At 42.2% G+C, this 24,294-nt stretch overlaps 1 protein-coding gene, 1 long non-coding RNA gene, 1 other non-coding gene and 1 pseudogene across 3 annotated transcripts in view; 3 read left to right on the plus strand and 1 right to left on the minus strand.

Moving 5' to 3' along the window:
* Positions 1–12,840, plus strand: part of LOC112929002 (uncharacterized) — a 122,529-nt gene extending 109,689 nt beyond the window's left edge. The window contains exons 4-5 of the long non-coding RNA XR_012002639.1: positions 10,722–10,892; positions 12,762–12,840. This is a non-coding gene — a long non-coding RNA (uncharacterized lncRNA). The remainder of the gene's footprint in view (positions 1–10,721; positions 10,893–12,761) is intronic.
* Positions 8,987–9,967, minus strand: LOC112929001 (peptidyl-prolyl cis-trans isomerase FKBP3 pseudogene; annotated as a pseudogene).
* On the plus strand, positions 12,163–12,269 carry LOC112929013 (U6 spliceosomal RNA). Its single transcript, XR_003236834.1, has one exon. It is a non-coding gene; the product is annotated as a U6 spliceosomal RNA (small nuclear RNA).
* Positions 12,841–14,056: 1,216 nt separating the features above from the next.
* TSGA13 (testis specific 13) lies at positions 14,057–24,265 on the plus strand. The gene is made up of 5 exons (XM_072764051.1): positions 14,057–15,019; positions 15,440–15,646; positions 20,857–20,996; positions 21,551–21,678; positions 23,993–24,265. Exons 2-5 carry the CDS (start codon positions 15,515–15,517, stop codon positions 24,217–24,219), a joined length of 627 nt encoding a protein of 208 aa, XP_072620152.1. The 5' UTR covers positions 14,057–15,019; positions 15,440–15,514; the 3' UTR covers positions 24,220–24,265.
* Positions 24,266–24,294: the final 29 nt, after the last annotated feature.

Raw genomic sequence — 24,294 nt, forward strand, 5'->3', positions numbered from 1 at the left:
AGATAGGAAAGACTGAGGGAGAAATGGGCTTGAAAGGAAGGGAGAATCGAGACTTATTTTGAACCTACCAAGTCTGAGGATGCCTGTTATACATCCAAGAGCAGTATAAACCACAACTGCATATAGCTCCCAACTAAGAATGTAAGCTCCAAGAGGGCAGGGACTCTGGTCTGTTTTGTCCATTACTATCCTTGGAAACTAGAAGAGGCCCTGGCACATAGCAGGTGTTCAATAAACTTTTGTCCAATAAAAAGATGAATAAATGAATAAATATGAGTCTGAGGCAACAGATATCATTTATTAATACTGAATTACTGAGAGAAAGCAGGGCCCCAAAGGCCCCTTTCCTCTGTCAGAACTCAAACACAAATTTCTGGGTTGGCCTGCCACATGGAGGAAAGAAGGTCAAAGAGAATAGAGGGCCAGAGCCTAAACAGAGGAGGGAGCCAATCCATTTATGTGATTTTTTAAAAAAAGAGTTTATTTATTTATCTTGAGAGAGAGAGAGAGAGAGAGAGAGAGTGCATGTATGCAAGCAGAAGTAGGAGAGGGCAGAGGGAGAAGAAGAGAGGCAGACTTCCTGCTGAGTGTGGGGCTTGATCTCAGGAGCCCAAGATCATGACCTGAGCTGAAATCAAGAACAGGAGGCTTGGGGCAGCCTCGGTGGCGCATCGGTTTAGCGCCACCTGCAGCCCAGGGTGTGATCCTGGAAACCAGGAATCGAGTCCCATGTCAGGCTTCCTGCATGGAGCATGCCTCTCCCTCTGCCTGTGTCTCTGTGTGTCTCTCATGAATAAATAAATAAAATCTTTAAAAAAAATTGTTTCATTAACATAAAAATAAATAGGTAGATAGATAGATAGAATGGGAAGCTTAACCTACTGATCTATCCAGGCAGCCCCCCCCACCACTACATAATTTTTTAATGTATAAGATCTCCCCAAAGAACAAAAGAAGCCCAAATCATGATATGAACTTCCTTCTTTTTTTATTTTACTATTTTTATTTTTTTATAATATTTATTTATTTATTTATTTATTTATTTATTTATTTAAGATTTTATTTATTTATTCATGAGAGAGAGAGAGAGAGAGGCAGAGACACAGACAGAGGGAGAAGCAGGCTCCATGCAGGGAGCCCGACGTGGAACTCGATCCCAGGACTCCAGGATCATGTCCCGGGCCGAAGGCAGGCACTAAGACGCTGAGCCACCCAGGGATCCCCTATGAACTTCCTTCCTGAGGAAAAGCCAAGTGTGAAAGTGAGACAAAAGAGGCTTCCTGGAGGGCTCTCTCCCTGTCACCATCCTCTCACCCTGACTCTACAAAAATTGATGTTTTTAAAGCTTTTATCAGCATTGGAATTTAATATATAGTTTAGTATGAAAGTGTAACATATAGTAAGGTGTATACATGATTTCATATGATTACATATTATTCTATGTCACTGTTACTGGCTCTCACAGCATGCAAAATCTTGTGTTATTTGGAAGAACTGGAAGAGCCAAGAAAAATTTAAAAGAGGATAAGAGTCAGTTTCTTGGTGTTAGCCTCACTGAGATGACTATAACTTAGTGCTAGTTGCCCAAGTGCTAGTATAACGAAGTGCTACCTGTTGGCCACGGGTAGACTCAATTATAACACTCCATTGTGTCCCAATTGTGACATCATGTCTCCTATATTAGGATAGAATTCTGTAACATTAACAAATACTCTTCTTTCTTTGAGAGAGGTATCCAAATTAATCACATATATTACCTAAGTCATCTTGTCTTCCAATTGAGTCTTTGATGCTTGCTTGGATTTAAAAGCTAAGAATCTGCAACCTTGTTCTCTGGTTCCATTAAACGAGATCAGGAGAAAGGCTCTAAGAGACCAGAGAATGAAATGTGTCAGCCACGTTGAGCAAAGAGGTGCCCTCAATGCGAAAGCACACCCTCTGCTCCTTCATTTATCATTCCACCGAACCTGAAACGTTTAGAGATTTGCCGTGGTAGGCATCTCCAGTCACAAGATTTTTCCTGAGACCACCTTCTATCTCTTACTGTCCATTTCGTATATTTAAAACTCTCAATTTTCCCCTTTTTGTTTCTTCTTTAGCCCTCATATCCCTGACACTCTAGTGCCAAATTGAATGAAAGTTCTGCATAGACAGTTTCCATTCTCTCTTGTGAGTAGATATCCCCATATTTTTAAAAAGTTTTAAAATTCCGGTATAGTTAACATACAATGTCAAATTAGGTTCAGGTGTACAATGTAGTGATTCAATAATTCTGTACAGTACTCAGAGCTCATCATAAGTATACTCTTTAATCCTTATCACCTGTTTCACACATCCCCCCAACCATCTCCCCTCTATTAACCATGAGTTTGTTCTCTATAGTTAAGAGTCTGTTTCAAAAAAAAAAAAAAGAGTCTGTTTCTTGTCTTGTGTATCTGTTTTTCCCCCTTTGTTCATTTTTCCCCCTAAATTCCACATATAAGCACAATCATATGGTATTTGTGTTTCTCTGACTTATTTCACTTAGCATTATTACATTCTTTAGCTCCACCCATGTTTTTGCAAATGGCAAGATTTCACTTTTTTTAATGGCTGAATAATACGTTGTATGTATACTACCTCTTCTTTATCCATTCATCAGTTGATGGACATTTGAGCTGCTTCCATAATTTGGCTATTGTAAATAATGCTGCAATCAACGTAGGGGGCATATATCCTTTAAAGTTAGTGTTTTTGTATCCTTTGGGTAAATATCCAGTAGTGCAATTTCTGAGTCACAGGGTAGTTCTATTTTTAATTTTTTGAGGAACCTTCAACTGTTTTCCACAGTAGCTGTACCAGTTTGCATCCTCACCAACAGTGCATGAGGATTCCTTTTTTTCCACATCCTCACCACCACTTGTTGTTTCTTGTGTTTTTAATATTAGCCATTCTGACGGGTATAAGGAGATATCTCATTGTGGCTTTGATGTGCATTTCCCTGGTAATGAGTGATGTTGAACATCTTTTCATATGTCTGTTGGCCATCTGGATATCTTCTTTGGAGAAATGCCTTCTGCCAATTTTTAATTGGATTGTTTTTCGGGTGTTAGGTTTTATAAGCCCTTTATATATTTTGGATCTTAACCCTTTATCCCATATGTCATTTGTGAGTATCTTCTCCCATTCAGTAAGTTGTCTTTTGGTTTTGTTGATTGTTTCCTTCACCATGCAGAAGCTTTGTATTTTGATGTAGTCCCCATAGTTTATTTTTCCTTTTCTTGCCTTGCCTCAGGAGACATATGTAGAAAGAAGTTGCTATGGCCGATGTCAGAGAAATTGCTGCCTGTGCTCTCTTCTAGGATTGTTATGCTTTCAGGTCTCACATTTAGGTCTTTAATCCATTTTCAGTTTATTTTTGTGTATGGTGTAAGAAAGTGGTCCAGTTTCATTCTTTTGCATGTAACTGTCCAGTTTTCCCAGCACCATCTGTTGAAGAGACACTTCTTGCCTCTTTTGTCCAAGACTAATTGACTATATAATTGTGAGTTTGTTTCTGGGCTTTTATCCTGTTCCATTGATCTATGTGTCTATTTTTGTGCCAGGACCACACTGTGTAGATTACTACAGCTTGGTAGTATAACTTGGAATCTGGAATTGTGATACCTCCAGCTTTGTTCTCCTTTTTCAAGACTGCCTTGGCTCTTTGAGGTATTTTGTATTCCCACACACATTTTAGGTTTATTTTTTCTACTTCTGTAAAAAAAAATGTTGATATTTTGATAGGGATTGCATTAAATCTGTAGATAGCTCTGTGTAGTGTAGATACCTGCTTAACTCTACAAATAAATTTCATGGCCTTGAATTCCCAGATTCCCAATTTCCTACTATTCTTGATATTTCTCCATTTCTGGCAGTCTTTCTTAGCTCCCTATTTAAGCCAAAGTGGCTATTCCTGCTGCTACATTCTCCTCCTCATAAAATTCATTAGCTCTGAAAATCATTTTTCATTCATTCATCTCTGAATAATGCTAGTTCTGTTCAGATTTGGTGTTGGTCAAAGCTGAGATGAATGAATTTATAAATCCCAGTCCCACTCTGCCCATGGATGGAAGACAGGTTGCCAGGCAAAACTCCCGGCCCAGTCTCCAGTTTCCAGCAGGTTTTCATTTTTGCTTTTCTAAGGAGATAACTTTCTGAACCCCCCATTTCCTGGTTCTCTGGTATTTGCACCAGTGTAAAACACTATAGCTGCAGCATTCACTGCAGCCAGGGTGTGGAAGTATTTGCAGTACTAAACATTCCTACAGGCAAATAATAAATTGTTTATTAAACCAATAAATAATTCCTACAAGCAATTGTAAAAACATGCAAAAATACCAGGTTTGTTTGTTTGTTTGTTTGTGGGTTTGTTTGCTGGGAGCTAATTTGGAGACTATGGCTGGAGTCTGAATATAAATCTCGCTTCCTAATACATCCCCCCCGAACTGGAAAGACATACCCACTTATAAACAATAGGTGTCTCTTGGCAAAGGAAGAGCTTCTCCCCAGATTATTTACCACATGTTGCTGGTGGGCTGTTTATAAAAGGCAAAGACATAAATGGGATAAGCTACCCTTGCCTGGCACTGCTTTTTCATTGTATAAAGAAAGAAGGATGGATGCTACCATAGTAGTACTTTCAAAGAGATAGACGTTTCTATTTTATAAGCAGTTCAAAATAATAGGACAGGATGACTGTGGCCCTACAAAGAGTTCTTCCTGCCTTGTGTCCTCACTCACTGCTCTTTGCTCCTAGGGTTGTACCTTCCAGGATGCACTGTGCCACCCCAGCACCCCATCCTGACTACCCAGCTGTCACCCTGTCTGTGAGGCCTCCATCTGGTTGTGAAAGGTTGTAGAGGTGAAGCAACGAGGGACCCACTCTTAGGTCCTGTAAAAAGGGACCACTGACCTGAAATTTTGGTTGATAGAGCTCCTATGTCTGAAAAAGAAGACAATCAGTGGAGAATGCGTGACACATTCACGTTGTCTTCTCCCAGACAGTCTCTGTTCAAGCAAATCCTGACTCTGCCATGAACTCCAGCTTCGTAGTCTCTTTGGATCTAGATTTATCTGCCTTACAATCAGCAACATTAAATTGTGTATTAAGCTTTGGCAATTTTTGTGAGATATTTTTCCTTTTTAAAAGATCTTATTTATTTATTCATGAGAGACTCAGAGGCAGAGACACAGGCAGAGGGAAAAGCAGGCTCCCTTTGGGGAGCCTGATGTGGGACTCAGTCCCAGGACCCTGAGATCATGACCTGAGCCAAAGGCAGATGTTCCCAGTGACCCACCTGGGCATCCCAATTTTTGTGAGTTTTAAAACTCTTTTCCTGTACCTTCAAAAGCTTCAGTTAGACGCTAGCCTAAGGCAGAGGTTCTCCCTTGTCATGGTACCGTCCCTTTCCAAGGTTTCCATTAACTATCTTTTCCTGGTTCTCTTCCAACCTCTGGCCGCTCCTTTTTGGTGTTCTCTGTATATCTGCTCAGAATGCTCTTCCTTTGGTGTTTCTGTCACCTGGGGCTGTGTCCTGTGTCTTAGTGTCTTCAGCTCACCATTTCACATCTACTCCCATGGTCTCCACTAGCACATGGATTTGAGGCTCCCAAATGGGTCACCATATCCCAAACCTCTCTCCTAAGCTCCAGATCCATATTTTAAGCCATATTTTAGATAAAATCTCTACCTCTGCCTCATATTCAACCAACCCAAACCAAAACTCATCATTTATCTCCCAAACTCACTCTACCCCCTGCATTTTCTAATTTAGTAAATTGCACCTTCATTCACTCAAGTAATCAAGCTACAAATGTGACTATATCCATCAGCCTGTGGATCAATTGGTTAATAAGTCCTGTTAATTCTACCTTCCTAACATCTTTCAGATGTCCTTCATTTATCCCTCTTCAGTGCTGCTAGCTGGCTTGTAGCCTACATCAGTTTAGGTGGTTGTTCTTGTTGCAAACAGCAGAAATGAACTCTGGCTAATTTCAGAAGAAAAAGGGTGTGGGCAGGGGATATTTGAAAAGCTTTTGGGAAAGCTCACAGAATTGAAGGGAAAACTGAATAACTGTGCTTCAGGGAGGACTGGACCTGGGGACTTCAGAGGGTGGAGCTTAGCCCTTCTGCCTGGGACACTGCATCAGACAACTCAGCTATAATCATTTTTCATCTCTCTGTGTCTTTATCAGATTCTCAAATTCCTAGTAGAAAGAACCTGGTTGGCCACCTGTGAATAGTTCTGGGCTAGGAGACAGGAGTGAGTAGCACAAATTTGTGACTCTTCTAATTTCTCATTCCTTCCTCAGCCCCACAGCCTTCTCTCTCTCTCTCTCTCTCTCTTTGTGATCAAATTTATTTTTTGTTTCCATTTCACTTACTTTGTTTTACTGTAATTTACACAAGAGACTGCCAAGTAAACTAGATAGTTTACATTCACCACGCATTCCCTTAAATCTCCACAGTTGTTAGGAAAACATTAGAACCCGTGCACTGGGCATGGATTTTTTCCATGGGCACCCACACTCTCAACAACGCTACAGATGCCAGTGAGAGTTAAGTCCATTGAAGGAGAGGGCGAGACTCTTTATTTCACAAAATTAGCAATAGTCTTCCTTGCACCAAACATTTTGCAGACAATGATTATGCTTTGACAACACCTATCTTACAACAGCGCCCAGAGAGTAAACCTCAGTCTTGATCCTGAGTACATGGAGGACATATGCGGTGTGGGTTTCAGAGCCAAGGCTAATAGGGCATCATGGTGCGGCAGCAATCCTACACACCCTCGTCTGACTCAACTGCCACCACCTCGGTGGGGCCACGGGGTGTGTGGGAAAACAGGGAGCAGGGCGGGCAGGGCTGTCAGTAAATCAGATTACAAATGTGATAGGACTACAGGGGCCGGCGTGTTGCAGGAGGGACGAGGGGTTCAACAAGACAGTTTGTGATGGGAAGGCTTCAGCAAGATCACTCTGGCCAAGCTTCCAGGACTGACAGGAGAAAAACTGGATTCAGACAGAGAAAGCTGATAAAAATCTTACTCAGCTATGGTTCCTTTCTTAAAGAAGGAAGAAGAGAGACGAGGTGGCAGCGGCTGCTAACCAGCATGTTCATGACACTTACTCATGACAGGTTCCAATGCCCACAGCCTTCTCAAAGGCTTTCCGATCTAGAGTTCACACTGCCAGCATCTTCATGTTTCTAAAATATATATTCTTCAACATATCTCCTGACTTAAAATCCCTTGGTAGCTCTGTATTACTCATAGAATAACCTACAAGCTTCTATCAGGGACCACACTCCAGGATTTGGACCCTGGCTTCCTCTCCAGTTTCACCTCCTGCTACCTTTCTGTTCAATCTTATGCTCTAGGCAGAAGCTATTTGCAGTTCCCCTACATAAGCCACGCTTTGTTCTATTCTCATGTTTTTGCTTGTGTTGCTGCCTGTTGCTCAAATGTCCATTTTCTCTTCTCTTCACCTGTTTAACTTGCACTCACCTTTCTGGGCTCACTTTAGGTGTTAGTTCCAAATATCCCAGGGTTTAGTGCTCTTCCTCTTTGATCCAACAGTATCCCGAACAGATCTCTGATATAGGCATTGCAATCTGTTACATTGAACTTTTTTTTTTTTTCTCTCTCTTCTTGGCTAAATAAACTGTGAGCTCCTCGAGGTCAGGGATTATGACCCATATTTGGCTCCCTTTGCCTAGTACGGTACATAACACATCATAAATGTAAATATGTTGAAATAAACCAATATTGATTTTTGAATGCCTAATATACAAAGCACTGTGGGGTAACAAATATATATTTATATAATTCACGTGTCACTTTTAAGGAGTTTATTGCCTAGGAGCCAAACAGTACCTTACACAGAAGAAAAGTACAGGTAGACATACAAGATACTATAGAGCTGCATGCACAAACAAAACAAAACAACGAAACAAACACAATGCCTGCAGGCTAGCATTTGGGATTGGATTTATCTAGAAAGTTCTCTGGGGAGGACAGACCTCAGTGGCAACAAAAAGAAAGAAGATTCAAATGGTTTGAAGGGTGGGGAGAGCATTTTAAGTATGGAGAATAAGAGACAGAGTTCACTGTATTTGAGGAATAGGGTGAAAACATTGGCTAAAGTAGAGGTTGATTCAAATATGCTGACAAGGTCAGGGTGTGTATAGGGAAGTCATAGTTTAGAAAAACGAACTGGAGCACAGTGGAGCAGATCTTAAGTATGTCTTTGTGCTGACACCAACATAGAACTTCTCAGCATTCTAGATTGCCTGTTCTTCACAATTCCTGTGTCTCCTCCAGAATCAGGGAAAGGATAAGACACATCAAAATGGAAAGTTTCAGTGCCAAGGAATCACCCCTTCCTCAGTGAAATAGGGTTTCCTGATGTCCTTCAAGGTATTGTACACCAGACCTTTCCCTTTTTTGTTTCGGATGTAGTTCTTGTGTTTGTGTGATTTTGTTTTTTCCACCCTGAGTTGCAGAAAAGCAGCCCAAGATTTGTACCTCTCAGTTTGATGGCTTCTATTTATTGTAGATTCAATATACATGAATTGGACTCACGATTCCAGTAAACTAAAGGTGAGAAAAGGGTGAAAAGCTCATTAGTCTATTCCCCTTGAGGGGACTTTCAGAGTTTAGCTCAGACTAGTCATAAACTCTAGACGATTGTCTTTAGGGTTTATGTCTAGACAATCAAACTAGATATAAACCTTAAACAATCACTTATTGGCACTATCAACACTAACACAATTTTTTCTACAAACCCGTGGGCTTTATAGGAGCTTGGGCTGATAGGCCCATCAAAGTTCTTCTTAATTGCCAAGACCCCTATAATTCGATCCCATCCTACATGTTTGTTTTACTACCTAAAACAACAGCAACATATACCTTCTAAGTAGGCAACTTGACACACTATCTTACAAGGTCCTGGCCCAAGCCCCGCATTCTTTTTTTTTTTTTTCTTCAAGACACTGAATACGTTTTTATTGAGCCTTTTAGTTTACAACATGAGGTAAAAGGAAAGTCATTTCACCTTAACTAATATTTTACACAGCTGTAGTAAAACATCTCAAACTTTAAGGAATTATGATGGATTACATATATTAAAAGTTGGGGATTGGGTAAACAATATCTGAGTTCTTGAATTTTCCAGTTGACTCTCCCCTTACAATAGTAACCAGCTCTAGTTACATAAGTTTCTTCAAGGCCATGTTTTATTGTTGTTAATGTCTTTATATCTGAAGCATTGCTATTTCAATCAATATCCACTAATTCCACTTCAAAAATGAGTTTTGCATTTGGTGGAATTTTGGCGTCAGGCTGTCCTTTCTTTCCATAAGCCCATTCTGGTTCAGTCTCCAGTTGAGCCTTTTCTCCTTTACTCATAGTTAAGAGTGCTTCATCCCATCCCCTGATAACTTTGCCTATTCCAACCTTAAAACTTAAAGGCTTGGCATTTTTCTTCTTCTTTGAACTGGTTTGAATATTAGTATCAAAAACAGTCCCATCCTGTAGTGTTCCTGTATACCAGCAGTGAACAACATCTCCCTTTTTGGGAAAGTTGGTTTTATCTCCTTTTTTAAGGACAGATTTTGTATATTTTGGTGGACCCTGATCCAGAGTCTCTTCACACTTGGTTTCTTTGGGTTTATCTTCATTAAGCTTCCCATTTTTCACCTGCTCAGACACTTTACTTATATTTTCAGTACCTTTGAAACACTTTCAAAAATATGGTTGTAGGCTGTAACCAAATGGCCCTTGTTAGCTGTCTTGGCCACATTTTTAATGTTTCCTAATAACTTATGTTCTGCAAGAAACGAATCTGAACCATGGTCCTGTAGAAACTTGATAATGTCCTTCTTGGGTAGTTGCTACCTGTGCAGCTGCTCCATGGTTCAGGCCCGCTGTGGAACGGCTGCCGCCATCCTCCCCCGCTGCCTCCTCAAGCCCCACATTCTTTAGGAAACATCCCTCCAAGCCTCACTGACCTCTCTAAATAGTAGCTTGTACATCATCAACTTTTAGCTTCCCTTTTAAATTGTCTGTATCAAAGAAGGTAGCAGCTCCCTGCCACTTTCTCCCCCACACCAACACATACACACTTTCCCCAGCTTTACAGGGGAAGCTGTTGCTCTCCAACTTTCTCCCACAATTGGCCCATGAATCAATTTTATTTCAGATCTTTATGTATTCTAAAGAAATTAGAGTATCACCTTTAAATCATTTGGTTAACTCTCTCCATTTTATATATGAGGAAATCTTCCCCAGGAGATGAAATGACTTACTTATTACCATTTATTTACCAATAATTACCATTTATTTGTCATTCTTGTTTCACATTTAAAAATTATTTGTTTATTTATTCACGAGAGACACACAGAGAGAGGCAGAGACATAGGCAGAGGGAGAAGCAGGCTCCATGCAGGGAACCCAATGAGGGACTCCATCCCAGGACTCCAGGATCACTCCCTGAGCTGAAGGCAGAGGCTCAACCACTGAGCCACCCAGGCGTCCTTCTTGTTTCACATTTAATGGTCACTTTCTCTCCCTCCCCACCTCCAACACCACCATCCACCCCAGCATTTGGTACCAAAGTTCTTGAAGACAAAGGTCATCATGTCTTGTGCATTTTCTGCATTCAGAACAGTACCTACCAGTCTTCTTTTGTTTCCTATGCAGGATCAAGAATGTGGTTGGGCACATGGTGTGTGCTAAGGAAGGAATGGATTGAATTGAGCCCCTGCAGAACGTGGACTATTTGGAGACGTTGAATTTGGCCTCTGGGTGAATACTTGCCTCAGATCCGCCCACTTAGCAGTGAACAGCAATGGGCCAAAAGAGACACACCAAGTATGTAGTTTTGTTTGCCCAACTAAGTTATAAATGCCATTTTATACAAATGTATTTGTAGCCCATATCACTTTGAACAGGTCTAGTCCCAGAGTAGACTAGACCTCATTAAAAATGTTCTAATTGACTGCCTATCTTCAGGTTAAAGCCCAGATCTGGATCTGTGTTTTATACAGCGAGTAGCATTATCAAAAGGAAAGTACCAGACTGTCCTTGTTGACACTACTGGGCTGAAGGAACATTTTTCCCACAGCAATTTGCCTTAAATTGGCCTTAAAGCAGAGTATATGGGATCCCATGCTGCCTTTGAAATAATAAAGAAGTGTTTTGAAAAGTGTTATAATAAAGACTATAGTATACTATTATGAGATAGCTTAAAGTAAGAGGACAGTCAAAAGGGTACCAACTTTAAGATGTTAAGTGGGGATGAACTTATTTTAGTCTATCCACAATGTGTCACCTGCTCCCCTTGATACTATTTTTAAGATCTCTGGCCTGAGTTAATGATGAAGTTGGTAGCCAGCAATAGATGGAAGTGAGCCATGCTTGGAGAGACTTGATACTAGATTTGGGATGATTTGTACCATTCTATAGCAGTTGACCTGCCAGCTACATAGCTTGGCTATTTCTACTTTTCTTAGTTTGGTCCTTGCACTGCCACCCTCATTTTCAGAGGAGAGAGATCTACTTCAGGTAGTCCTAGGCTCCTACTTAATGTAAGCTAGTTTAATACCCAAATAGGAACTATCTCCAAAGAAGAAGTAGGCCACTTATTTTAATTATTAGCCCAATCTTAGTGATGGGCATCTTTCACTATGTTCAGGCACTAAATGGGTGTAGTAAAATTAGTCAAGGAATTGAAAATGCCTTCTTACTAAATATCACAACATCTGACTCTCTCTTTTCTCTAAAAGGAACTGGTATCTGGGTAGGGGATTAGAAAGTAAGAGAAACAGGAACACCTGCTCAGTGGTTGAGCATCTACCTTTGGCTCAGGTCATGATCCCAGGGTCCTGGGATCAAGTCCTGCATTGGGTTCCTTGAGGGGAGCCTGCTTGTCCCTCTGCCTATGTCTCTGCCTCTCTCTGTGAGTCTCTCATGGATAAATAAATAAAATATATATATATTTTAAAAGTAAGAGAAACAACAAAGATAAGATTATTTGCCATTGACAGTTTTTACCACCTTAGTTCTAGATAGAGAAACCTAGATATGATTGGGTACAAGAGGGAGCAGTAATCCAAGCATGGTAATTAAGAATTGGAAATTTGTGCTTATGTCAGTAGCACGTACACTAAAATTGGAATGATGCAGAGAAGATTAGCATGGCCCCTGTACAAGGATGACATGCAAATTTGTGAAGTGTTCTATATTAAAAAAAAAAAAAGAATTGGAAATTTAGTGTGAATTCCCACTAATAATATCCCTTCTTGTGGAATCAGTTGTTGGCAAAGGTAGAGTTATTTTCCTGTGGAGAAGAATAGGCAGGTAGGCATTCAAAATAGTAGGTGGGTGGTCTTTAGAGGTATTATGAATGTCCAGTTGTCTAAAGGAATGTCCTTAAGCAGTCTATTAAGACACTTCCTTAAGTTGTCTAAAACTGCTATTTCAGAAGAATTCAATTTGCCAGATGTCATCATGTCTCCAAGAGGTCCCACTTGCTTAACTCTTCAAACTGAAGGTTTGTTTTCCCCCAGCACGCAGGCTGGATAATGAATCCTATTCTTTATTATACATACATATTCAATTAGTGATCAGTCAAATTGGGCTCTTCTAAGTCAGGCTCCCAAACTTTGTTGAGGGAGATTGAGAACATGACCAGAGCTTGGAGTAAGAAAATACAGTTGGATATTCTGCTTTTTTTTTCAGGTTTAAAAACAGCAAATCAAATATTCCAGGAACCAGCTCAGTTAAATTTGAGAAAGCAATAGAGGTTGATAATGATGAGGTAAGAAAGAGCATTAGCAAATATTTATGTGCCATCTTTCTTTGGAGTTAGAGTACTTTATAAGTTGGGTTCACAAACTTCCTGCTGAAAAGCAAAAAGGAGTCAAGATTTATATAGAGAGCAAGGTTATCTTATCCCAATTTTGTAAAAGAGAAACAGAGACTTAGAAAAGAGACAGGGACATATCAGCCACAAGTCAGGGCTAGAGGCCAGGGACTGTAAACCTATCTTAGAAACCTGACTTCGCTAAAAAAAAAAAAAAAAAAAAAAGAAACCTGACTTCGCTAGACCTTATAGCCACCTCTTGCAGCAAAACTCCATTGGGTAGCTCGGTTGCTTCCCCAGGTTATTTTCATATGCAAGTGAATTTTCCAGGCCAACTTTTATTTTACCAGCCTGGATAGTATAATTCAACTAAAAACACATTCCACTTTATTTTATTTTATTTTTTTCACATTCTACTTTAGATACTGTTGTCAGTTTTGACACTTTAGTCAATAGCTGTAGACTAATTTGGAACCGAGATGCAATACCTCAGAAAAATTCAAGATTAGAAACATTTTCCTCAGAGACTTTCTCCTTTAAAATTAACAAACAAACAAACAAACAAACAAAAAATCCTACTGGGGCACCTGGGTGGCTCGGTTGGTTAAGTGTCTGACTCTTGATTTTGTCTCAGGGTCATGAGATCACTCCCTACTGAGTGTGGAGTCTGCTTAAGATTCTCTCTGTGTCCCTCTCCCTCTGCTCCTCCCCACCATCCCCCCTTTCAAAAACAAAACAAAACAAAACAAAACAAAACCTACAAAAGAAGTCTTCACATCTTTTTCTCAAAATTTTTCAGAGACTTCTATGCTTCCAAATGTATATTATAGCTGTGAAGCAGATTATTCATTTTTTCCCTCCCCCAAAGCAGATTATTCATAATATATCTTTGTTTTGAACAAAAGGACCTCAGTTTTCCAAAAGGGTAATAAAATTAAATCATTGCATCTTTGGATCTCTTCTCATTGTTCCTAATGGAACATATGGTGTGGTTCTGATAGTCTTCCTCCTGGTCGGCTCCCCCAAACCCCTGGGCATTGCCAGCTCCTGGCATTTCCCTCCAGACCATGACAGCTCCCCTCATTGCACCTTTCTGTCCCATCCTTACTTCTTCCCTCTTTTGCATTCATGTTCCTGCTTTCCTCCCCTTTTATCTTCATGTTCCCTCTCCCCTCTTACCATATCATCTTCCCCAGGGGCATGGCAATCATTGGAAATGCTGATCTAAATACAGGATTGAGCCCACTTCTGATTTCTAATTATGCTCAGCCCAAAGGCCGGAACTCAGAGCTCTTATCTCCTGGTGTCCTCATCCCTTTGACTCATCTTTGGATGACCTAGGGCTGAGCTAGAGGCCAGGCAACACGAGGCTGAGCAGAGGAGCTGCAGGAGGCCCAGCAACTGCACAACCAGACACGACACTCCAACGGTCGGCCCGTCACCAGCACCATCCACCAGCAGAGTGGCGGACAGAAGTATTACCAATGTTCAGTTATTTTTTGGTAACTCTTCTGGAAGAATCACGTACTGTAGAAATATTCCAAAAAAAACAAATGCACCATTGTTTCTCCCTTCCTCCATGTCTGCTTCCATCTCGGCAGGCAATGGTCCCTGGGGCTTCCTTCCACTACAACCTGTAGGTTATTGCCCTTTTATAACTTGCTTTTCTCCTGAGAGGGTGTCTTCCATGTTGATTTTCACCTGATTTCCCATAAAAATGAAAAAGGCAGAAGGAAGAGGTGTGATGCCCTGGAGTGTGATTTGTCCCCACCTGAACTTTGATGCTGCCCTTATCCACTCCCCTCTCACAGCTTTACCTGACTTCATAAAGCAGGTCCACATTTCCATGTACAAGCTTCCCCATCAGGACACCTCAGAACCTAGTTTTCTTTGCTGTGGCCCGCATTCCAGAATCCCAGGATACAAACCTTGAAGCACAGCGTTGTCCTCACTTCATTTAAATCAGAGGCCAGTTTTTAGTCCGACTCAGGGCACGTGAGGAATGGAATATTGTTGAGGCTGGGTGCAACTTGAAACCACTCATTTCAATGATTGTCTCTAGATTTGTGATGTGGTCTGGCAATCAAAATTTGTTCCGAAGAACCTCCAGCATTATGCAATCCATCCAAATTTGGTAGGTGGAGAAAATATCCATTCCCGCCCACCCCGGGGTTCCCTAAGAGTAAGATCCATCAGCAGTGCCACTGCTACCCTGCTTCCCAGTGCTGCCAGCATCTGTGACCACGCAGGCTCCTAGGACAGAGATGCAGAGCTGTCCTAGGACACTGTGCCAATGGCAGTGCTGAATATGGTTGACCGTGAGGGACAAGGGACGAACTGGGAAGAAGGTGGTCCCTGCAACTGATTTCCTTTTTCTTTTTTGGGTGGGGGGGGAGAGCACGAGCTTGCACATGCAGGGGTGGGGTGGGGATGGAAGGGGAGGTGCAACCTCTGTCCCTTCCCTACAGAGGCAGAAGACAAGCCAATTAATTGAGTTCTTCATCTTCTCTGGATCTAATCCCTTTGTTTCTCTGGAAACCTCTGTGTTGCTCAGGCCTGGTACTATGAGCCTTTGAAGTCCACTGCCTTGCAGAGGTTCCTGGCTCAAAACAGGAAAATCAGAAGCTTCATGTTAAAAGTAGCAGAGTATGATCAGGATAAGACCTTACTGATTCTGACCAACAACCCACTTCCCTGCCCAATTGACCAGCAAGGAAAGGACATGGCACCAAAATACTTTTCCAAGGAGTTGCCGCTCAAGGTAATGGCACGGGGAAACATCTTGCACCTTGAGGAAGGTCCTTGAGGAATTAGGAGCTAGCTTGAAGAAGGGAGTTAAGTTAACATGGTGGAAGATGGTGCTCAGGAGCAAGCTTCTTCCTTCTTACTCCTTGCCATGTACCTCACACACACACACACACACACACACACACACACACACACACACAGAATCTGGAGAGCTTGGGAAAGACTCAGAACCAGAACTGTACAAGCTTGTGTCATGAAACTTTATTGCATGGTCCTAATTAGAAATTGTGCCTCCTGGCCAAAGACATTTAGTTTGTAATTAACCAAAGGCAATCTAGCCACTAGCTTCCTAGTTGAGTATAAAGTAGCAAAGGATAAGCCAGGAAATGAGGAATGAGAAACAGAAATAACTAAATGGGAAACTAGTAAAGGGTTTACCCTTTACACTCATTGCTTCTGGGTGTCAGGATCATTGCTTCTGGGTGTCAGGAGATGGGGAGAGAACAGAGCGGAGCATTTACTATTATGGCAGCCAGATGTTTGGGACTCGGTTCTACATGATAGAAGTTCATGTTCAATGTGATAAACAATTGCTGAACACACATGAAACAAAGAATGAAAATATAAAGATGCTTTCAGGACAGTTTCTATCTGGAAGGAACTTGGAGTCTAGTAGGAGACACTGATCAATACATGAGAAACATAAAAATTATTATAGGAGGATATATGGATAATAAAAGAATACGCAAAACAACAGAACAGAGTAGAACTTAGTATCTTTGTTGGGGGAAGGGAGTAATCAGGGAGGTTTTACAGAGGAGGTGACCCCTCACAAAAGAAGAGGAAAATATCCCCTATCTCCAGGAAGACTGGAGAAAGTGAGGTGCATTCATGGAGATATGAAAGAATAAAAGGGGGGAGACATAAAAGGTATAATCAAACTGGCATTTTAGAAAGACGGTTTTTGGAGGCTGGGAGAAAAGATGTGTTCACTGTGGAAGAGATGCAAATCAGAAAGATAAGTCGTGATGTTGCTACAACAATCAAAGTGAGAGGTGCTGCAGAATTGTACTATATCAAAGGCAGAGGAAGTGAGGAAAATCAGCTTAAAAGATGTTTAGGAATCAGGATTTAAGAAAGATCTTGACAGCCTTGAGAGCAGGCCTACTACAACAAGAAGAAATTGAATGAAGTAAGTGAAAGTGCAAACAAAAGAATCTAATTATCACAGAAATTATCCAAGACAGACCCTTTCTAGTACAATGTGGTGAATTCTGGTTTGTGTTTCCTTAGTTCCTAGATGAATGGCAGTGAAAGATTCCTCTCCAAACAGAGGGTAAAATGCTAACATGCAATGATATATGCTAAATGTGCTTTCGTTAACAAATTCACTGCCTATGGTTTCTTGGGTCTCAGGATTTGTGCCCTTTGAGCATAAATTCGGTGGTCAATTCTCATGGTTATGGGTAATATACACTTGACAGAGGGATGACTGCCGGGCCAGGGTTGTTCTACTCAAGGTAGAGAAGGAAATACAAGACTATGGTGTAGCTTGATGTAAGAAGAGCTTTCTCCCAACAGCTGGCACTTTCTGAGCCTTCCAAATCACATGCAGGACCTGATCATATTCATGAGCAAATTGTGCTACGAGCCAAATTGTATTAATAGACAGTGTTAAGGCACTGATTGTCAAAGAGTGACACCATGAGAATTCTACAGGCGATCTGGAACAAGTCCAAGAAGAGGGACAGGCCCAATATCTAGAACACTTCTTTCATATTCATGCTGCAACCCCCCTTTCTGTGCTACACAAATGTAACAGTCTTTAGTGAGCCTAAGATAGTATACAAAAGAAGCATTCTTTTGCTATGCCCAGGCATGTGTATAAGAAGGGGTAGGTTCCAGCAGGCAAATTGAAGAACAGAGCAGACATGTCTGTCACAGTGGTCGCTATCCTCACAGCCCCTTCTAAGTGAAATGGTCCTACCACCATTCAAGAAGAAAAGGATGCCCTTGTACAACTAGCTGGGACCTGGGAGGAGGCAGACCCAGTGAAGCAAAATTCATGCTGATCAGTACCCCGTGGTGTAGATTGGTATCCCCAAATGAAAACAAACAAGAAACCCCTCAAAAGCCAAAAACCAAACCAACACCAAAGCCAACCAACATATCAGCGACCCAAAGTCCTCAGACCGATCACAATCCTGCTTCCAGGCATCTGAGCTGGGAAAGGGGAAGATTAAGGCAGTGGGAATGGAAGCTGAAAGGACAGATAGAGAGAGGCCATAAAAAAAAGAAAAAAAAAATCAAACCAGGAGGAAGAGCATAGTGTAGGGACCATGAAAAGGAGGAGTAGCTGAAGTTCTAGGGAAATAGAAACAAATAAGCAGAAGTTACAGGTAGAAGAAAATACAGAGTAAAGGTAGGGAGTGAACATGGCAGAGAAAGAAGGAAACAAACAGGAAGAATGTAGGAGACATGCTGATAGGGTGCCAGAGGTGAGGACCCAACTCACTGTGGTAATCCTTAGCTAGTGCTGTCCTGGATTCCAAAAACTTTCCCCCCTTTTAAAAGAAGATTTTATTTATTTGACAGAGAAAGAGAGTTAGCACAAGCAGGGGGAACAACAGGCAGAGCGAAAGGGAGAATTAGGCTCCCCACCAAGCCTATGTAGGACTTGATCCCAGGACCCTGAGATCATGACCTGAGCTGAAGGCAAATGCTTAACCAACGGGGCCACCCAGGCAGCGCCACCCCCCCTCCCCGCAAATACTTTTCCACTCCTGTTTTTCTGCCACGAGGTCTAGCTCTGGTAACATTTCTGCTCTTCTTATAGTCAGAGTGTTAGCTGTGTCTTAATTCCTAGACACATGCACTCTTACAGCAAAACCTCTATTTATTGAGGTAATTTAAACACAGAAGTTCCTTAAAACCAGAAGAGCTGGGCAGCCCTGGTGGCGCAGCGGTTTAGCGCTGCCTGCAGCCTGGGGTGTGATCCTAGAGACCCTGGATGGAGTCCCAACGTTGGGCTTCCTGCATGGGGCCTGCTTCTCCCTCTACCTGTGTCTCTGCACCCCCACCCCCTGTGTTTCTATGAATAAATAAACAAAATATTAAAAAAAAAAAGTAGGAAGAACCAATTCTTTAAAATAAATAAATAAGGTATCCCTGGGTGGCGCAGCGGTTTAGCGCCTGCCTTTGGCCCAGGGCGTGATCCTGGAGACCCGGGATCGAATCCCACATCGGGCTCCCGTGCATGGAGCCTGCTTCTCCCTCTACCTGTGTCTCTGCCTCTCTCTCTCTCTCTCTGTGACTATCATACATAAATAAATAAAAAATTTTAAAATAAAATAAATAAAATCTTAAAAAAAAAAAAAACCAACCGGAAGAGCTTAAAGAGAATGAGTACAGAATTTAAAAGACACAGTTCAACAGCATTTTGGGGGGTTTTTCTTAGGAGGGTTTAAAATTTTGTGAGAGGAAGTTCAGAATGTGTCATTTCATCAGTCTGGCCATTCATTTATACTTCCATTGATTCCACAAGTATTTATTGAGCACCTACTTTGTGCCAGGTACTGCTATGGGTGATAGGGATATATCAGTGACTACACCACAGTCGGCCTAAATGAAGTTGAATTCTAATGAGGCAGACAGACCATCAGCAAGCAAACAATCACACAGATACTATATAATGTGATAAGTGCCATGACATAGCAGGATGAGGGAATGGAGCATGATGGGTGTGACGGGCAATTTTAGAAGTGTAGTTAGACGAGGCTCTCAGAAGAGGTGATGACATTTGAACAGAGACTTTAACCAGGTGATGGGATGTGTCCTGCTGTTGCTAGCATATTGCTTTCATTTCAGGTTGCCACACATTAGGAAAAACATAAACAGTAGTTTTCTCAAATGAGTTAATAGGAAAAAGCAGGAGAATAGGGAGCCCAGAGCCAGATCACATGGGGAAAAGCTCACAACATTTGCAATATTGAGCCTAAGACAGGAGAATGAGCTTAGGAGGAATGTGGTGGATCTCTTTAAATTCCTTAAGGACCCCAAGCAAGAGACACTAGATGTGTTCTCTTTGGGCTACAAGGTAGAAGTTACAGGGAGATGGCCAACAGCTGAGCAAAGAGGAAATAGGTTGAGGTTTTAGGAACAGGAAGATTGACCACTTGATAGTAATATTGGGAGGGGATAAAAAGGTCAGATGGTTAGACTGGGTGACCTTTGACATCTTTTCTTAAAGCCTTTGATTCTATGACCTTTAGTAATGGTGAAATTATTGCCTCACAAAACATCCCATTCCCTGACCTTTTCACTGCAGACAGAGAATGGAAGGTGAATGAGGCAGTCATCTTTGAGAAAGGAAGGTGGAGTCCCATGGATTTCTTTCCCAGTTTATTACCAGATGCTTGGTTTCCTAAGTGATTCACTAATTGAATCCTTCTCAAAACTGGGTAACAAAAAAAAAAAAGAAAAACAAAACAAAACAAAACAAAACTGGGTAACATCCTTTGCCATTCACTTCAAAGGGCCACTGGGCAAGTCCAGTCAATTACTTAAGACACTGACCAGGTTTTGGACATGTCCTCCAGCAACAACACAAATGGATACGGTATGCACTTCTTATCAGCAGTTTAGCTTTCTGTGGTTTCGGTTACCCACAGTCAACCCTGGTCCAGAAGCAGATGATCCTCCTTCAGCAGTAGTCTAATGATAAGTCACAATGCCTATGTCACTCATCTCGCTGCATCTCATCATGTGGCATTTTATCATCTCACATCATCACATGAAGAAGGAAGGGTCAGTGCAGTACATTATTTTGAGAGAGAGAGAGACAGAGACAGAGACCACATTCACATAACTTTTATTTCAATGTAATTATTCTATTTTATTGCTTATTATTAATCTCTCACTGTGCTTCATTTATAAATTAAACTTTATCGTAGGTATGGATGTATAGGAAAAAATAGAGTATATATCTAGGGCTTGGTCCTATTCATGGCTCCAGGCATCCCCTGGGGGTGTTGGAATGTATGTTCCATGGATAAGGGGGTCTACTATCTTAGCCCACTCAGGGAACCATTTCCTTTTCTTTTGGTTTCAGTCCCCACCTCCCTCTCTGGCAGGTTTTGTTGCATCATTTTAGGGGAATTGAAGATTAGTCCAGGAAATTAGTTCCGTTTGCTCCCTCACTTACTCTTCTTTCCTCTGCTGCAGGAAAGTTATCAGCATAAACCTCCTGGGACTGTCTGCCTACCCCTGATGTCTCAGAAAAAAAAGTTAAGATCTGGGCTGAAACCAACCTTTCCTGTGACCCTGTTGGAGGATCCTACATCCCAGCGAGAACAGTGGTTTAGGTGAAGTCCTGGCTCTTGTACTCATTTTCTTTCCTATCTTCTCCTTATTCATGTTACAATCTCTTTTCATCACACTTTAACAAAAGCTTTTCAATTGTAGGAAATATCTATAACGGCATAATAATAAGACAGCTTCCCTACATGACCCTCAACCTCATTTATACCCTAATGAAAAGAGACAATAATGCAAAGCTAAGGTTTTTCACTGAGAATGATTTTCAAGAGTGAAAAGAAGCACTCAAAGATCTATGAGAGGACACCGAACAAAATTTTCTCTCAGTGCATGTGAAGGGCTGTAGCTTAAGAACAATGAGCCAAGAGATTTCATTTGAAACTTGTTACAGGAGCAGCTCACATCTAATCCGGGGAGAGAAGAGATTTAAGAGTTCCTTCACCAATTTACAATGCTAGGTTCTTAGAAGTGTCCCTTCCACTCCAAACCAAAGAACACCCTGTAGTGACTGTCCTTTTTTCTCCCCCAGGATCAGAGTGTAGTGACTGGTTCCATTAAGCCCCCTGCCCTGGGATCTACTAAATGAGCTTTCTTTCTTAAGGTTTTCCACCGACAATGATTTCAAGAGTGAAGGGAAGTATTTAAAGGTCTGTGCTTTGAGGAAACAGAAAAAAATGTACCCCCAGCTCAACTTTGCTTCAGACTGTAAAAGAGATATGAGGAAAGATGGTAAGCTTCTCTCCCACCTTTTTTTTTTTTTAATTTTATATATTTGAGAGAAAGAGAGCACAAGCAGAGGGGAGGGGCAGAGAGAGAGGGAGAAGCCGACTTCCCACTGAGCAGGGAGCCCTAAATGGGACTTGATCCCAGGACTCTGGGATCATGACCTGAGCCAAAGGCAGATGCTTAACCTACTGAGCCACCCAGGTTCTTTCTTTCAAAGCAAAGGCTTACACACATCTGAGATGTGGGCAGGAGGGACAACCTTTTGGGGACAAGAGATAAGGACAAATCAACATCTTTCCTGGAGGTTCTGGAGACTGTTTTTCCTTGTAGCCTGGAAGCTAAGAATTGTTAAGAGGCCCGAGTAATACTAGGCTTTGGACCCTGTTAAACCCTTAAATTTCTTCTCTCTCTCTTTTTAAGACCCCTACATTTCAAGAAAGCTCTAGCATAGTGTTTCCCAAATGACATCACCTACCGTCTTAATAGTTTTGGCCACATTGACGTATTATTTGCCCTCTGGCTTATATAATGTTTTTCTTTAAAAGGTTTTTTGTTGTTGTTCCTTTCCTAATACTATATCATTTACATCATGGGTTTGATATACTAATAACATGGTTTTTTTGACATATATTTAATCAAGTTTATAATAATTTATAATAAAGTTTAAAATATTTATCTATGCACCACCCCACGTTAGCATAGTAAAAGCTGTCGGAAAGCTGTTCTAGAAGGACCAAGAGATAAGTCTGTGGGTTTCAGAGGTTAATGAGTTTCTTTGGGGTTGAGGCAGGACATAGTATGGAAGGGGTTTGCGATAAGGCTTTATGGACGGGAATGCAACACGAATGCTCCTTACGTGTTATCAATCATTTAACATTTATAGGGCAACCAGAAGTGCTGAAACTTTTCAAGCACCAAGACTGTATTTCCCCTTCCCCCCAACCCCCAGCCCGAGAATAAATAAGTAGGAATATTTATTTCCTTCAAGGGAAATTCCACCCCTTCACCAAGGCAAGGCTGGAACTTTATAAGCAAGAGAAGATGAACGTAACAGTTAATAGGACATTTAGTAAAGTTGGAGTTAAATCTTAAATGGTACTATATGTAGGTTATCAGCAGTTTGGTTTAAATCATTTTTTGGGGGGGGGAGAATTTCTCTAGAATCTGGAATCTAATCTAGATTAGAATTTCTCTAATTTTTCAAGGGCATGAACCTTTAAGGCTCTATCCTATTTACATTTCAAGATTTTTAAAAAGATTTTATTTATTTTTTCATGGGAGACACAGAGAGAGGCAGAGACAGAGGCAGAGAGAGAAGCAGGCTCCTTGAGGGGAGCCGGATGCGGGACTTGATCCCCAGACTCGGGATCACCACCTGAGCCGGAAGCAGCCGCTCAACCACTGAGCCACCCAGGTGTCCCTGCATTTCTAAACAGAACACTTAATATCTGTCTGTAGCAATTAGTAGATTTCTGGGGACTTTACAGTTTCCTTCAAGAAAAGTTGAGTACTTACTTTACTGTGTAAAGGGCCCCTTTTGATGCTTTCCCTAAAGAAAGCCCATGGGGCTGTGAAGTTGAAACAATGTGTCCACTTCAAGCAAAAGGGGCTGCCAGCAAACCCTCGTTCTGCCAATAGCCAGTCACGTTCCATGTTTGCCAGGCAACCAAAGAAAGATTACCCAGAGAATGTTTTAGATGGGGGCCATAGCCCGATGGGGGCTGATTAGGGGGCCCTGGAAGAGATAGACGGTAGGGCTTGAATCAAGGTGACAGCAGTGGGAAGGAGCAAACAGATTCAAGAGATATTGGCAAGACATAATGCATCAAAAAAGTGTGGAGGGATGGAAGCAAGAAGAGCCCACGGTGGAAGCTTCCAAGTACAGGCAGAGGTTAAAAGAGAATCTGGATCAAGTGATGACACTGAAGCCAAAGGTAGAGACGGTTTCTTAGTTACGCTCTCAGACGGGAGAACCTGAAAACCAAACACACTTTAGAAGGCTATCAGGAGTATGAATGCACCTTATTGGGAGTTCTCTAAGTGTCAACGTGCTTGCAGGTGGGATCGTTGGAAAGGGGGGGATGACACCGGGAAGCCTCTGAGCCGGCGGGCTTTGATGAACGCAAGGAATCCAGGAGTGTAAAGAAGCGTGGGCGCGGTGGGGGGCGCGGTGGGGGGCGCGGTGGGGGGCGCGGTGGCTAAGAGCCGAGGCCTGCCTTCGTCCCTCCGAGGGCGTCTCTCTCCTGCCTCCCACTGCACGTCCTTCTGGACCCTCTGGAAACCCACACTGACCAAGGGGCCCCGTGCTTTGTTGCAGTCGCCAAGTCGGGGAGTGACACGCCGACCCCCGGGGCGGTCCGGGCACCGCTGAGCCTTTCGTCGCTCCTGAACGAGGAAGCCGCCAGCACCGAGCCAGGGGAGCGCGCCTTCCGCGACGGAAGGGCCCGCAGTGGGCCAAGAAGGCCCCTGTCCTCGAGTGAAAAACCCTCCAGGCCGCCTGCCGCGGTCTCCCGCGTCGCCGTCCAGGGCGCGCCCACCGAATAAAGCCGCATTCTGCTCGCTCCGGGCTCGCGCTGCAGGGTCGCCGGGTCGCCGGGTCGCCGGGGGCGGGGGCGGGGG

Source organism: Vulpes vulpes, chromosome 7 (genome assembly GCF_048418805.1).
Source record: "Vulpes vulpes isolate BD-2025 chromosome 7, VulVul3, whole genome shotgun sequence".
Classification (NCBI taxonomy): Eukaryota; Metazoa; Chordata; class Mammalia; order Carnivora; family Canidae; genus Vulpes; species Vulpes vulpes.

Bases quoted from the DNA above. Each gene is read 5' to 3' on its own strand.
- TSGA13 (XM_072764051.1), top strand. From the start codon at position 15,515: ATGTTAAAAGTAGCAGAGTATGATCAGGATAAGACCTTACTGATTCTG. The intron at 15,647-20,856 runs GTAATGGCACGG...CCTCTGCTGCAG, and splicing joins CCAAGGAGTTGCCGCTCAAG to GAAAGTTATCAGCATAAACC. The intron at 21,679-23,992 runs GTAAGCTTCTCT...GCTTTGTTGCAG, and splicing joins AAGAGATATGAGGAAAGATG to TCGCCAAGTCGGGGAGTGAC.